This window comes from Gymnodraco acuticeps, unplaced genomic scaffold (assembly GCF_902827175.1).
Source record: "Gymnodraco acuticeps unplaced genomic scaffold, fGymAcu1.1, whole genome shotgun sequence".
In the NCBI taxonomy this organism is placed as follows: domain Eukaryota; kingdom Metazoa; phylum Chordata; class Actinopteri; order Perciformes; family Bathydraconidae; genus Gymnodraco; species Gymnodraco acuticeps.
In genome coordinates this window covers 3,037,320-3,050,964 of record NW_022990295.1, presented here as the reverse complement: position 1 = coordinate 3,050,964, position 13,645 = coordinate 3,037,320, and the positions used below count along the sequence as shown (strand labels likewise).

Genomic DNA, 13,645 nt, shown 5'->3' with positions numbered 1-13,645 from the left:
TCTTTCTTATTTTTCAGTTTTTTATGCTGCTATCGGGTGTGATTGAATCAGTAATGAAATACTTGGTACATACGGCTTGTTTGGGTTCAGTGTAGGGGGGATCCCTCACCTTCTTCTCCGGGCTCTCTAAGACCCTCCAGTTGTTGTTCTTGATCTGCTGCAGCTGGTCAAACTTCATGGTGACGTCGTCGATGGAGAGCTGCAGGAGGTCCCAGAACCCGGCCAGGTCCTGAGAGGTGGGCCGCGGCATCGCACTGGGGTCCTACAAGGGAAGGAAGTGGGGAGAGATCCAACAAAGGCAACATTATTGTCGATTAAAGAAGTTAAGAGCCAGATTGTTGGTTCAGTGCCTACGGTCCAGATTATAAGCAATGGTGTGCTTCAACATCCAGTCACTGCACTTCAGTTTAGATCCACTAGATGTCCTTATCACTCATTGTTGTGGAAATATTTTCCAAGGCCCATAACTTTGACCCAGTGTATCAGTTCAAACTGTCCTGACTGAGCACAGGCACCTGTAACCTTGGCTGCTGTGCTCTCAGTGTTTTGTCTCCCTGTTCCTGCCTGTTGGCGTCAGCTGATAGAGGTGTTATCATTCTATCTTGTTATGCAGCATGTTGATGATGCTCTCTGAACTAGCTAAATACATGGGTCTGGGGTAGAGTTCTTCAGAATTGACGTGGCAACTCTACCGTGAAGTCAGAACCTCTGACTCTTGGACTTGTGATGTGAATCCTCCGGCCGTTAACTCCAAATAAACCATCATGTGTTTGACATCAAAGCTACTGCTCTTCCCGTGTCTCCTTCCTGAGTCGGTGACTCCCACTGCATAGCTACACAGAAGTTTCCTCTACACTCATCAAACAGGCATGAATGCCAGTTTTAGGGATTATAGTAAAAATGAGGGATCACAACTTGTGAAAGAGTCCAGTCCGTTTTTATATTTGCATGATTGAGATCAGAAATAATAAAAAGCCTTTGTTAGTTCAGTCCATTTCCTCCCTCAACAATATATTGAGTGTTGCCTCATTGTGTCTATAATAAACATAGGAATGCAATCAGCTGATGTTGAGTGAGACGTGTTACCAGAGAGACTAAACCCACCTGTGGTACTAGTTGCTTTATGCACTCTCAAGGTAAAAAATAAAACAGCAGAAAACAGAAATACGTGTGATTTGAGGTGTGATTAAGGGCTTTCCCGCAAAATGTTCAAAGCATTTTACATTTATGCAGAAAAGATCTTACATGTATGCAGAAAACTTTGTCTGTGATTCACGTTTTGTTGAAAAACGAATTTGTTACTAAACATTTAATATTAAAATGGTGCAGATATCCAAATAAAATGCTACATTTCAATGGGAAACGGGTGCTCTCCTCAAAGCGTGGACTAATCTGAAGCTTTATGTATGATTTATGGACATCTAAGAGGCAAAATTGACATATGAATATGCGCAGTTTTTCCATACAAAGCTGTTTTTAGATAAACGTTAATAAAACCTTAATTAAGACCTCTGGGTTGGCTTCAGTCCGCTGAGTGTTTGTTCATTTACCCGATCTTTTCCTATGCACCTACTGTTTGTGGTTCATGCACACAAAGCTTTAATTATAGCGTAATCATACTTGAAATGTACTTCAAAACGTTTTTGTGATTTAGAAATGAATTGTAATAACAGCTAAATGGCATATTTATAAATCCATGTTTGCTATGGGGGGTAGAGTTGTATAATAGTGTTTGGAAGTTGTGCGTTATAGTTTATAGTTTCTCCCAGTCCATCTGGAGCCAGCAGAATCTGCACCTCCAGCTGTGATGTGACGTGTCGATCACCTCGGAGACATTTCCCACGCTCACAAATCTCATGACATTTAGATTAGGTGGCTGCTTTCATATATATATATTTATCCTTTGGTATCAACTGGTTCTTTCTGCATCACAATGTGTCATCAGCTCCTTCTGCACTAGCATACCACTAAGGAGAAATACATGAGGGAGATGCAAGCAAGACCCTCCCATAATAGTGATTAATATAGAACTCAAATATTCATGATCCTGAAAAAACCAAATGTACTGGCAGACCTTTAATTCATCTTTATCCCTTAATAAACCATTAAATCAGATCATCTTAGCAAATGGATGCATATGCATATTACACTGTGTGAGTGATATTAAAGTATACAGTAACCTCATTTTACTTTCTCATAAGGCCTGATTCAAATCCTCTAAAGTTGCTAAATGTTCCCATAGAGAGCCACAGTTTTACTTTGATACTGCTTACGCATTATGGGATTAGTATAATTCTCCTTTCTTCAGCAAATACCTAATCAAAAGTACTCCATATTTGAAATATCAGAGTGTCCATCATGTAAGGTAAGCTGGGAACAGAATGCATTTCTGTTATCTGTAATTACCGAGGGAGAGCCTCAGCACTTCATCAGCTTTATTCTGACCCCTGACCCTATGATGGTCTGCAAACTGTCTCAGAAGTGTTCAGATATACACAGCTGGCAGGTTCAGGAGGAGTCGGTGAGTTCTAAGCCCTGGCTGTGACGGTGTGTGTGTGTTTAATCCTGGAGAAACACACTGTTTGTCTCGCGTTTAGAGCATTTTTCAATCAAGCTTAATAAAAGTGTATCCAGGTTTAGAGAAATTAGACCTCTCTTTAAGCTTTGTGGGCACTTATTTAACAGACAAAGCCATAGCATGAAGTTAATACTGTATGTGCATTTGTCGTGTGGAGAAATGCTCCATCTTTCACTGTGTGCGAATGGGGTAAACATTTGTTCCTGAATATATACAATCATGTAATTTCCCCACATTAACACAACTATCTTTTGCAATACAAGTTGTCTGAAATGTTGTGTTTAGCTATGTGCTAATTGCATACATTTCAGAAAACATAAATCTGAACATTGGAAAAAGCCAGGTTCAAACTTCTACTTTTATGTAATTTTTGCATAAGAGTTCAAGGAAAGCGCTCTATTAATTACTCTTTGATAATATATATAAAATAACTGTGCATATAGGAGCTACTGAAGTGGAGATTTGTTTAGAAAAAACAACCTTTCAAGCTATGTATTGTATTATTTCAAACATTTTGTAAGACACTACAGGGGACTAGGGTTAAAAAACAGTACTGATAGATATCACCCTAAAACTTCCCCAGTTGTTCACTTACATTACAACTATTTATCACCCCGAAAAGTGATGTGCAACAAATAGATATCATGCTTGGGGACTTATATATCTGGACACATACAGCAAATAGACAAAGTTAGTCAAATAAACTCCTAAAAATGTAAGACAAAAAAGCTTAGACCCTAGAAGTCGACCAATCGAAACACAATGTTTTGCCTTTAGTGTCTCACGTTCAGTGGGACAAAGCACCTAGCTGAGTCTAAAAGGCCGGTTCACTGCATCAAATCCCGGAGCAGTTCGCCCTCTCCTGAATGAGCCATTTCTGCTGCACATTGCAAAACAGGCAATCTTACATCTTTCACAACTCCGCACCAACTTTGTATGACATATTGTGTTCCTGCTCAGATCAATAAAACGAGTTGTGAACAGTGCAAGTAAAACATGAGGCAGAAATCTGTGTGTGTTCCTGCTCAGGATGATCAATAGAGCGGCCGATGTTTGGATGTTTAGGTCCATTTAAACTCAAATGTCTGTCCTTCTCTCTGAGGACAAAGCTGCCTTCAAAAACACACCTGTCCATACGTAACATTCAGGTCACTATACATGTGTTAAATGGCTATTGATTCTCAGTGTTGTAGCTTTCCACAATCAATGATGTTCAGGGAGTATTAGAGCACACTGAAAGTCTGAGAACAAATACAGAGGAAGGAGTGTAGAACTGTTTCTAATTATACAAGTTAATTTCACACTGTTTGTGGACTGTTATGCTTTGTTCACTCTTCAGCGGTGTCAGACACATTTTCCGTACTCACTTCAAATTCAGATTTGATGTTTTCTGATGTTTGCAAATACAGAAAAACGGCTAATGGAGTCTCATTATTTGAATTCTGATCCGGAGCTGACAAATGGCGTAGAAAACTGGATTTGACCTACATGTGACATTAATGCTAAAAAATGAAGTTTTTATGTGTGGCCATGAAAATAACTAAATCTGACTTTTCTACTATGACTGGGAAGTGGTTCATAGATTGTATTATGAAAAAGAAAAGTGGTTTGATAATGAAAGTGGCAGCTGGTTCCTTTCTCCCACATTTACTCCCTTTAAGCATTTTTCCAACTTTTCATTTGTATTATTATATATTATTATATATCTTGATAAAAATCAGATTTTATTTGTTACTTATTTTATAAATATACATATGTTTCTATAAATATTATACATCATTATTATTCATATTTTGTTCTCTTCCCTTACACACATAAGTCACACTAAGATGTTAATATTCAACTTATTTTTACAAATATTTTAATCAATGTTTGTTGCGTCTGTAAAGTTACTACTGTTGTTTCTAGTTTTAACAATAACAAAGCACAAATTAATCTGCAATAACTTAAGAGTCTTAAAACTACTAGCATGAAGAACAACACAGATATAGGAAGAAAAACAGTACTAATAAATCTTAGAACACACACACAGTCTCTCTTTGATGGGTTTCTTACCAGGTTTTGCTGACACAGCCAGTAGAACTGCTGGAATTTCTGAGACATGAGCAGCTGAGCGCTTCCCACCGCACTTCGGATTTTGCCTAGGACTTAAACACACAAACAAAAAAATCCATCTTTCCATCATCCTTCACAAGAGAAGCCCTAAATCCGACATATGTGAAGCTTTCAGGTAACACTCACTCTCCTCCGTCAGGTCGTTCTCCTCAGCCTCGGCCTCCATCTCCTTACACCAGCCCTCGATCCTCTTGGTCTCTGTGTGCAGCAGCTGCATGAACCAGCTCCCGTCCCTCCTCAGGGAGGGGGGCGCCCTGCCAGACTCGCCCGGTGAAGCCGCGCTCTCCCTTGGGGAGGGGGGCTCCAGCTGCCAGGGAGCCTCGCTGGTGGTCTCCCTGGGGCTGGCGGGTTCAGCGGGGGTACGGTAATCTTCGCGGTAGCTGAAGAGCCCCTGGGTACGTACAGTCCGTACCGCCCCGCACTGGCTGGGCGTGTTGGGCTCTGAGTGTCGCTGGAAGCCCCCACCGAACTGCAGACCCTTGTCCTCCATGGTGGGGAAGCCCTCCAGCTCCATGTCGGCCTGCACACCAGCAGTCACACTGTTGGAGCGCTTGAACCTGCCCTGTCTGAGGTAGAAAGACGAAGATGTATGCACACAGACATTTACACACCGGCCAAATTGGCAAATAATGGCTGAGAGCAAACATTGAGTTCCTCTGATGAGCTTCAAGTCCCAGAACTATTATCTCACCCTTTCTTATTGTCCTCCACCTGGATCCCAACGGAGTGGTACTCCCGCAAACCTTTGCTTTCAGATTCAGAGTCCGTGGCTGCTTCCACCTAATGTGAAGAAATGATACAAACCAACAGTGCTTCTCATTACGTGTGCTTCCATTCTCCAGTGCTTCTGGGCTTATTGGTGTGGGACTGGATGGAGCACCTGAACTGTACACGGCCTGTCAGAAAGTAAACACTGTATGGTTTATGGAGGCAGCAAAGGCAACGTGACTAAGAGGTTTCCTGCAGAGAATTTGAGGTTTCTACAGAAGTGAATTAAAAAAAACGAGATAAAAGGGGAACTGCTAGGTGTTATATTGCACACTATACAGTATAATATCTCAAAAATATCATTTAAAGGTGACCTATCATGCAAAATGCACTTTTGTACGTATTTTATACATGAATATGTGTCCCCGGTGTGTCAGGGAACTCACCAAGTGTCAGAAAACACAACCCTCTCTCTTTTCCTCCATACCCAAATCTCTAAAAACGGGGCTGCAACGGATCTGATACAGACTGATACAGATTTGAAATATCTCTGACGTCAGAAACAAGCTCTGCCTATATGGGCAACTCTCCACCTATCAGGGGAATGGGGGGTTGGGCCACGAACGTGTCCGTTCGAGACCGCTCGAAAGTGCTGGAGACGCTGTAGTACATATGCCAGGCCTGTAAGTGGCGCTGTAGTTACAGAATCAGCCCTTGCAAAAACAGTACTGGAATAGAGCAAATAGAGCGAAATGAGGCATGGCTAAAATGCATGATCTGTTTGGTATTTTGAAAAAAAAACTTCAGACATGTTTTGTATAGGTATGGCCCTACAATATATTATTCAAATATAGCATGATAGGTCCACTTTAAGTCCTAATTGTTCACAGTTGACTGACATTTGTAGAAATATTATATTATAGTGCTACAGTGCTGTGTTGAAAGTGATAACCTGAGGGCTTCACATGCATGATGTTACAAGTTAAGGTCATATGATTTTACACATCAAATATACAGAATACGGTACTTGTAGGAAAAAGGAACGTATTGAATATTTTTCTGTGCAATACATTTTATGAATGAAACTCTTTTCCCCCAGGAGACAGGACACTGCTATGTTAAAGCTGCACTCATCAGTATTTAATTATATGAACAATGGGTCAAATAACACAGCTGCAATAATGAACCTACAAAGAATTATAAGCGGACTCTTGATTTACCCTCAGCTTATGATGATATTTAGCGTCCTTATTGCATATTGCTTTGGTTTCACAGCCAATTAACTTTACTGCTTTGGTTTACTTACACCAATTGAATCAGCTTCCTTTCTGTAGATGGGCAGTGCTCTCAGTGACAAAGCTTTGATACGCTAGCTGCCCAGCACTAAACATAGAGGACAATGTTAGCAACTAGCTTGTGAACACAGTGCAAGCATTAACCTGCTGAAAAGCTAGATATGTTTTAGTTAAGGCAAAGGAAAAGCTAAAAGGAGAGGAAATATTACTCTAGTGGCCTGAAACATGACTTGAAAAAATGCTAAAGTTGATTCATGTCTGTTGCATGTGTAAATAGCTAACTGTTAGCTTGCTATTTCAAATGATAAACAAATACCTGGAACGCCCTAAAAAATGCTCAATACTTAAGGCAGATAATATGAATTATGAAGTTTCCAAGCTACTTGACAACACAGAGACAGATAGGGCAACATAAGTGGATACTATGGGCTGGACAGGTAGAACGACTGATGGTGATCCTTCCTGATCCTGCATGGCTGCGGTCCTGATCCAGAGCCTCTTTATCGCCCTCTGCACCACTCTCTACTCTCTGGAGCCTCATGTTTTACTGTCTGTATGGAAGCCCTGTCCTTCCTCAACATTGTTGCTATGCGTTTCCATCTGTCACTTTTTCTTTGTTTCTCCAATTGCTCATCTCTTTTTGCTTTCATTTCTTTGCTTTCAGTTCTCTCATTGTCTAGCGTTCACAATTTCCTGCTGGCTTACTGTCACAATATTTCCCTTTCTTTTGCGGACTTAAGTCTTTCTTTGTCTTTTTTTGTCATTTAAGTATTTCCTTTTGAAATGCCCGCTTTTCTGTATCAGAAATGGCCTGCAAATCAGAAAGAGGATGGGACAGAGTGGTTGGATATTGAGATAGATGTATGATTACTGCAAAATACCTTGGTTCATGACCAAATACTTTCCAACAAATCCCATCAGCTGAAGATATACTTCATGTTTTGTGCTAATTAGCACATTTGAATACCTTTGAGCTTAAGTACGGAGATGCTTGAAAAAAATATATAAATCCCTGCATTTCTATTTCCAGGATGATTGCATGAGCAGTCAATACATGTCCATATGAGACCATTAGAAACATCTGGCATTCATACATTTTAATGTAACGTAATGAGCATGAAAGTGATTCAAACACGCTCGTTCAAAGTATGGCGTCCATCTGTTGTGAGGAAGCGTCAACCTTAACTTTAGTGCGGTCATTACTGAAGCTGGGGAGTAACATATTTGAAGAGGTATTTTGTAATCTGTCAGGCTGTTAGTGGGGAGGAAATGAGTGTGGAGCTGCATGCTGAGGTGACCTCCATTACTCTTTGTAAGAAACAGAGCAAAGTCCACCTCATGAAAAGAGAATGAGTTTCATGTTGGTGATGGATGAGGTCTAAAGGAGGACAAAACATCCAGGAGGCGGTGAGATTTATGTCCCATAGGCTTAGCTACCCTGAAGATGTTTTGGTCTACCTACAAAGAGATATACACTGGTGTTCACATACACACTGCATTAGTAACCACAGCCACAGCGTCAGCACAGGTGTGGAAACTGTCAGAATCAGCAACAACTTGAACAGAGCGACCGTGCCTTTCATACGGAACACACAAACACCACCTGGTGACATTTCCCAGCCAATGGGAAAGGTTAAAAGCTTTGATTCCCCTCATTATGCAACCTCATTATGGCTCCTATTTAAACTGTTTTTGTAAATACATCAATTACTTCTCCAGAACACAAACATGTGTCTCAGCTGAAGCAAAAGTGCACTGAGGCCAGCAATAAAGTACGGGAAGTCCGACAGCACCATGGCCACAAGGTCAAAGATCACAGATACGGTGGCCTCTAAGATAGTGGTGTCAAAAGGAAATGGCAAATCAATAAGAGGCAGACTAAATCAGGTTAATTATACTTCCAGTAGTGGGTGAAGCAGGCTGATGTCCATGTAGCTGAACCTTTCTGTGATACAGAACAATCTATATCTGAACTAACATTTGTCTGGTGCAACACATTATTGTCATCCCTTCCAAATCAGCAATTGATATTTTTTTTATATAAAATGGGAGGCAACTATATAGTAGTTTTATAAAGCAGCCCACACCCACCTGGACACGAAGAAACACTCAAACATGCTTCATTATTTCACACTTTTTGTTATTTATAAAGTTAATTATCATTATTTTAAAAAATATTTTAAATGGAGAAGTTATTTCAAAGACATGCCTCCAAATGCTTACAAACTCAACCAACCAAATTCTTATTCAAATAACTACATCTGAAATTAAACCAAAAAATTGAGGAATAATGAAGAATGGTTTTATTTTCCAACATGAGGGTCTACAATTGTCAAAACTAAATATATTGAGAATAATTCCGGGATTTCTCCAACCCAAAAATACACCACATATGTTTTGACTATTGCTCTAACAGGTTGATAAGTCATAACCTCAGAGTCCTCACTGTGTGTCAACATGTTGCTGCCCAGGACCCCAGTCGGCTGTACCCCCTCACCTGCTCAGCTCTCTAAGCGCCCCTTTCCAGTTCCCATACCACTTGACCCATATCACCGCATATCTTTTTTACAGCATAGACTTTATAGTGCTGCAGATCCCGTATTAGCTAGCCTTCCCTGCCGACCTCCCAAACACCATTTCATTCATTCGTCACCACATAAGCTCACCTCCTTTTGTGACTTGTAAAATGAACACTTGTTGCATGTTGTTTCTTTTGCCTGTGCCGTCTACATGCTGCTTCCTGTCTCCCTGATCTACTGCTCTTTGACTCTTACTGTCAGTAGGAATTGTATCTGATAGTGAGAGAATGAGTGAGTGAGAAAGAGGGAAACATGAGAAAATGAATGAGCGTGCAATGAATTAGTGTTTTGCATTTGAGTGAGTGAATCACATGCATACATGAGGCGCGGAATTTATATAACACGGTATCTGCAAAAACTGCATTCACAGACCCACCTGTAATCCGCCTTTTGAGAGATGCCGTAGCTGCTCTCAGAAGGGGAACAGTTGACGGGCTGTTTATTGGTTTTATTGTTTTTCTTTTCATTTTTTTGAGCTGCGCCCTCGGCCTGAAGCCTGGATGCGTCAGCGGCAAATGTTTTATGACAGAAAAATCAACAAATGTGTGACATGTGTTTGTGCGGACTTGAGGATGGTGTTGAGGCATCTCTCTCGGCGGCGGGAACACATTTAGAGCTGGGGAACCGTGGACTTCCAGCTCTGTCACAGAGGGGAGAAGGAGGGGCTGTCACGGCTGGACCCTTCGAGGGAGGCAGAGGTGGAGTGCCTCGTCCTCCTTCTTTTTTCGACTCACACCTCCTTTGCATGGAGGCGAGAGCTGAGCCGAAAATTCCCTCGGGAATGATGGGCATATCCAGCACATCCTCCTTTTCCCGGTCTGGGAGGTTGGTGAGGTTGAGCCATCTCGCTCTTTCCTGCACCACCATGATCCCCATTGCCTTGCCCGTGGCCTGGATGGCGCAGCGTTGGACACAGAGACAAATGTCCGTGACCGCTGCCATCTCGTCCAGAGTGGCTGCCCCCGGGTTACCCGACAGGTCCTCGCAGAGCTCCGCTTGGTAAGCGGTTAGCAGCGAGGACACATTCAGGGCCCTGGCGGACAACGCTGCGGCTTTGTAGGACCGTTCAGTCATTGTCGACTGAAATCGGTCCGACTTTGCTGGCAGCGTGGGGTTCCTGCTTGGTGACAGGCCCATCCTCGGTAGGAACCGCTACCAGCGGTTCCATGGGCGGTATGCGGAGCAGGCCGAGCTTCTCCATTCCGTCACTGTCTAGGGAGGAGGCACCCTGGATTGGGACCTTGTTGCTGAAGGGCCGGTCTCTCCACGAGACCGACACCTCATCCAACATCTCCGGGAAGACCGGAAGGAGTTGCCTCTTCGTCCGCGCTGCTTGGGGAAAATGTTTCCCTTCGTAGCGGGACCTGGAGGTCTCCTTGGCCATTTCAGGCCACGGGATGTCGAGTCTGGCCGCGGTGCGTTTACACACGGCCTGCAGGTCCATGCTCAGACAGGGCGAAGCTGGTGTGCTATCGCCCGGGAGAGCAGCCCTCGCTCCAGGCTTTGCAGCCTGAGCCGATGACATGAAGATGTCCTCTTCATCTTCATCCGACTCGGACAGGAGGAACACCGAGGCGTCCTCATCGTAGTCCAGCTCGAGGACATCCTCCGCGGGTGAGACCATGGTGAGGTCTAACCGGGAGCCCCAGCTCGGTAAAGCGTGGGGTCCCGTTCCCGCGTGTCTTGCCGTCACCGGGTCCCGGCCTGCCAGGGCGCGGGATTCCGGTTCTGCAGCCATCGCAGATAATGAGCCCCAGACCGACACGGAGAGGGGTTCACTCTCTGCGGCGGACACCCCCATGTCTTGACTGCCGGCCGGCAGGTCAGTGGACATGGGGGGGTCCTGCTCCGACAGGCTAGCTTGGCGTGCTAGCCGTCGGCTGAGGCTCTTCACGGTGAAGCGAACACAATGTCCGCACGAGCCGCGGTTGTCGATAGCGCCTCGGGCGTGTTCCAGCCCGAGGCAGGACGAGCACACCTGGTGTGTGTCTGTGCCCGAGATCTTCAACCCGCAGCCGCAGAGTCGAGCCACCGAGTCCCTGACTCCTCTGGTGTGAGGGAGAGAGGCGTCCATCTTGTTCGCCTCGTGGCGTGGAGAGGCCCCGCTCTCAACAGGTAAGTTGGGAGAAAAAAGGTGTTACCACCCTGTCCTTAATCCGGAGAAAAGGACGGTGTGGGTCTTTTATTCCCGGAGAATACTGACTGGTGTGACAGTATGCTCCTTTAATCCTTTCCTCCTCCGTGGGGAAGAGAAAATAAAAAGCTTCCTCGCTACCGTGGTGTTGATAGTGAGGGAGCGAGCTAGCAACAGGTGTGTTGCTAGCTTGAAAAAATCAGACCTACCTTACTTTCCAGGGAAAGAGAACGGCGAGGTCGATTTCAATACTGGCATTATTATTACCGTCTTCTTGCGAAGCAGAAGGAGTAGCCGGCGAGCGCCCGTCGACCGAAATGGTTATATTTGGGTTCAGTCTGTGGACCGTTAAGCTTGTCCGGCTACTATAGAGATGTGCTCTGAAGCGAGAAGAGGTGTTTGAATGACGCATGTGTCGTGGCGCAAGCTACTTATAGGGGGTGAATTCCCTGACGCTGACGTCAAGATCACCAGCCAATCAGGATTGGCGTAATGAGATTGATGCTTCGGTTTGCTCCGCGATGAGGCGCATCCCATAGTGAGACATCGAACGGAGTGTTATGAATGAGAACTGCTGTGAAGGTTTCTAATTAGGAAAAATGACTATACATCATATTAATAAGCGGCTAGTACTTATGTGTTAGAGGCTATTTTTAATTGCTCCCATTTACACAGTTAAACGTGATCCTGGGCAAAACCTGCTGCTAGGTATTATCTAAGTTTGGATGTGATACAACGCAGAGGGTGAAGCAGGATTAATTGACTTTAAATGGATTATGTATCCGCTGGCTGACTCTGTGAAGGCAACATCTGACAGTCAATGAGATTCTGCGTAATTTGGGTATTAGCTCTATTGCCAGCCAAAGGACTTTCTTAATATTACCTGAGTCCCCAGTAATAACCTTTTAAAGGGTGCTTGATTTATTTGTGAAAACCGTGCAACGACATTCAGGTACCTTCAGAATGATATTAATGAAGTAGTCTGCTCTCTTTTCTTTAAATATTTGAAAGGATTAAAGTTCATCATTGCCCCAGAGTTTGATTACATAGCGTAAAATACTGAGAATTCGGGGGAGAGATGAATTTAAGAAAGACGACTGTTAATGGGGCGAGAACTAAAATATATGGAGCAAGAAGAAATACAGAGAAGAAACATGACTACTCCCTACAGACAGAGCTATCGTAGATACCGACCAATGGTTTTCAAATTCTCAAATTCACAACAACTTTGAGATTCTGTTTTGATAAAACCCTCTCAATGTCCGAGAGGTGATGGTGTGAGTTCCACAGATTCCTCACTCGTTGTTTTGTAACCTTTAGAAAGCACCTGGAGATCAACAACACCAGAACCCCAAGTAGTATCAGAGAATGTGGCAGACAAAGCCAAGATAAGATCACACAGAGTGGGAGGTGGACGGAGACAAAGAGAAAAATAGAGAGGAAAAAAAGAGAAAGGCAGAAGAAACTTGAGTGTGGCGAGAAAGAGAAACAGGTACAGTAAACGGAGAGTGAGTGAATGAACCAACCGTGGAGTGAACTTCCATTCACTAAAACCTGCTCTAGCATGAGTAGAATCTTAATTGACGGATTGCAGTAGGATGACTCACTATTGCTATTTTTAGCTGCTGAAAAGAGAACACTGTTTCAGAGTCGGATGTGTGTGTGTGAGTGGTCTGTAGCATTATGCAATCATGCACAGGATGGAGTTGTATTGGATCCTATATTGGACAAAGATGGCAAAAGTACACACATCCTTTGCTCAAGTAGAAGTACAGATACTCGTGTTTAAAAATACTCTGGTAAAAGTCGAAGTACTGACTAAACTTCTTTACTCAAGTAAAAGTAAAGAAGTATGGGCTTCAAAATGTAGTCAAGTAAAAAGTACCCATAACTACCAGCTGTTTTAAAGACTAACTGACCTCCCTTTATATTAATAGAACAATAATGTCATTGTTAGCTAATGAATGTTTCGATGCTGAACAACGGCAAAATGACAACGTTTTCATTGGTCCCTCTTGTTTAGAGAAGACCAGGAAATTATGGATGAAATCAATAGGCACGCAATGACTCTAAATAATAATGATCACGCCACCAAATGCAGATCAAAACTAAAGTAACCAGCCTGTTTTGAAAATGTAAGAAGTAGAAAGTACAGGTCTTTGTGTTAAAAATGTAAGAAGTCGTCAGAAAAATAAGTAGTGGAGTACTTAAGTACAGTAACGAAGTATTTGTACTC

General features: G+C 43.1%; 1 protein-coding gene across 5 annotated transcripts in view; it reads right to left on the bottom strand.

Moving 5' to 3' along the window:
- Positions 1 to 13,645, bottom strand: part of dlgap2a (discs, large (Drosophila) homolog-associated protein 2a) — a 198,073-nt gene that overhangs the window by 6,120 nt on the left and 178,308 nt on the right. For 4 of the 5 annotated variants that reach the window (XM_034222526.1, XM_034222528.1, XM_034222530.1 and 1 more), the window contains 4 exons: positions 5,385 to 5,473; positions 4,820 to 5,259; positions 4,634 to 4,725; positions 74 to 262 (listed from right to left, as the gene is read on the bottom strand). In XM_034222526.1, the coding sequence (XP_034078417.1) occupies positions 74 to 262; positions 4,634 to 4,725; positions 4,820 to 5,259; positions 5,385 to 5,473 (810 nt within the window). The remainder of the gene's footprint in view (positions 1 to 73; positions 263 to 4,633; positions 4,726 to 4,819; positions 5,260 to 5,384; positions 5,474 to 13,645) is intronic. The other variant, XM_034222527.1, reaches the window with a different exon arrangement.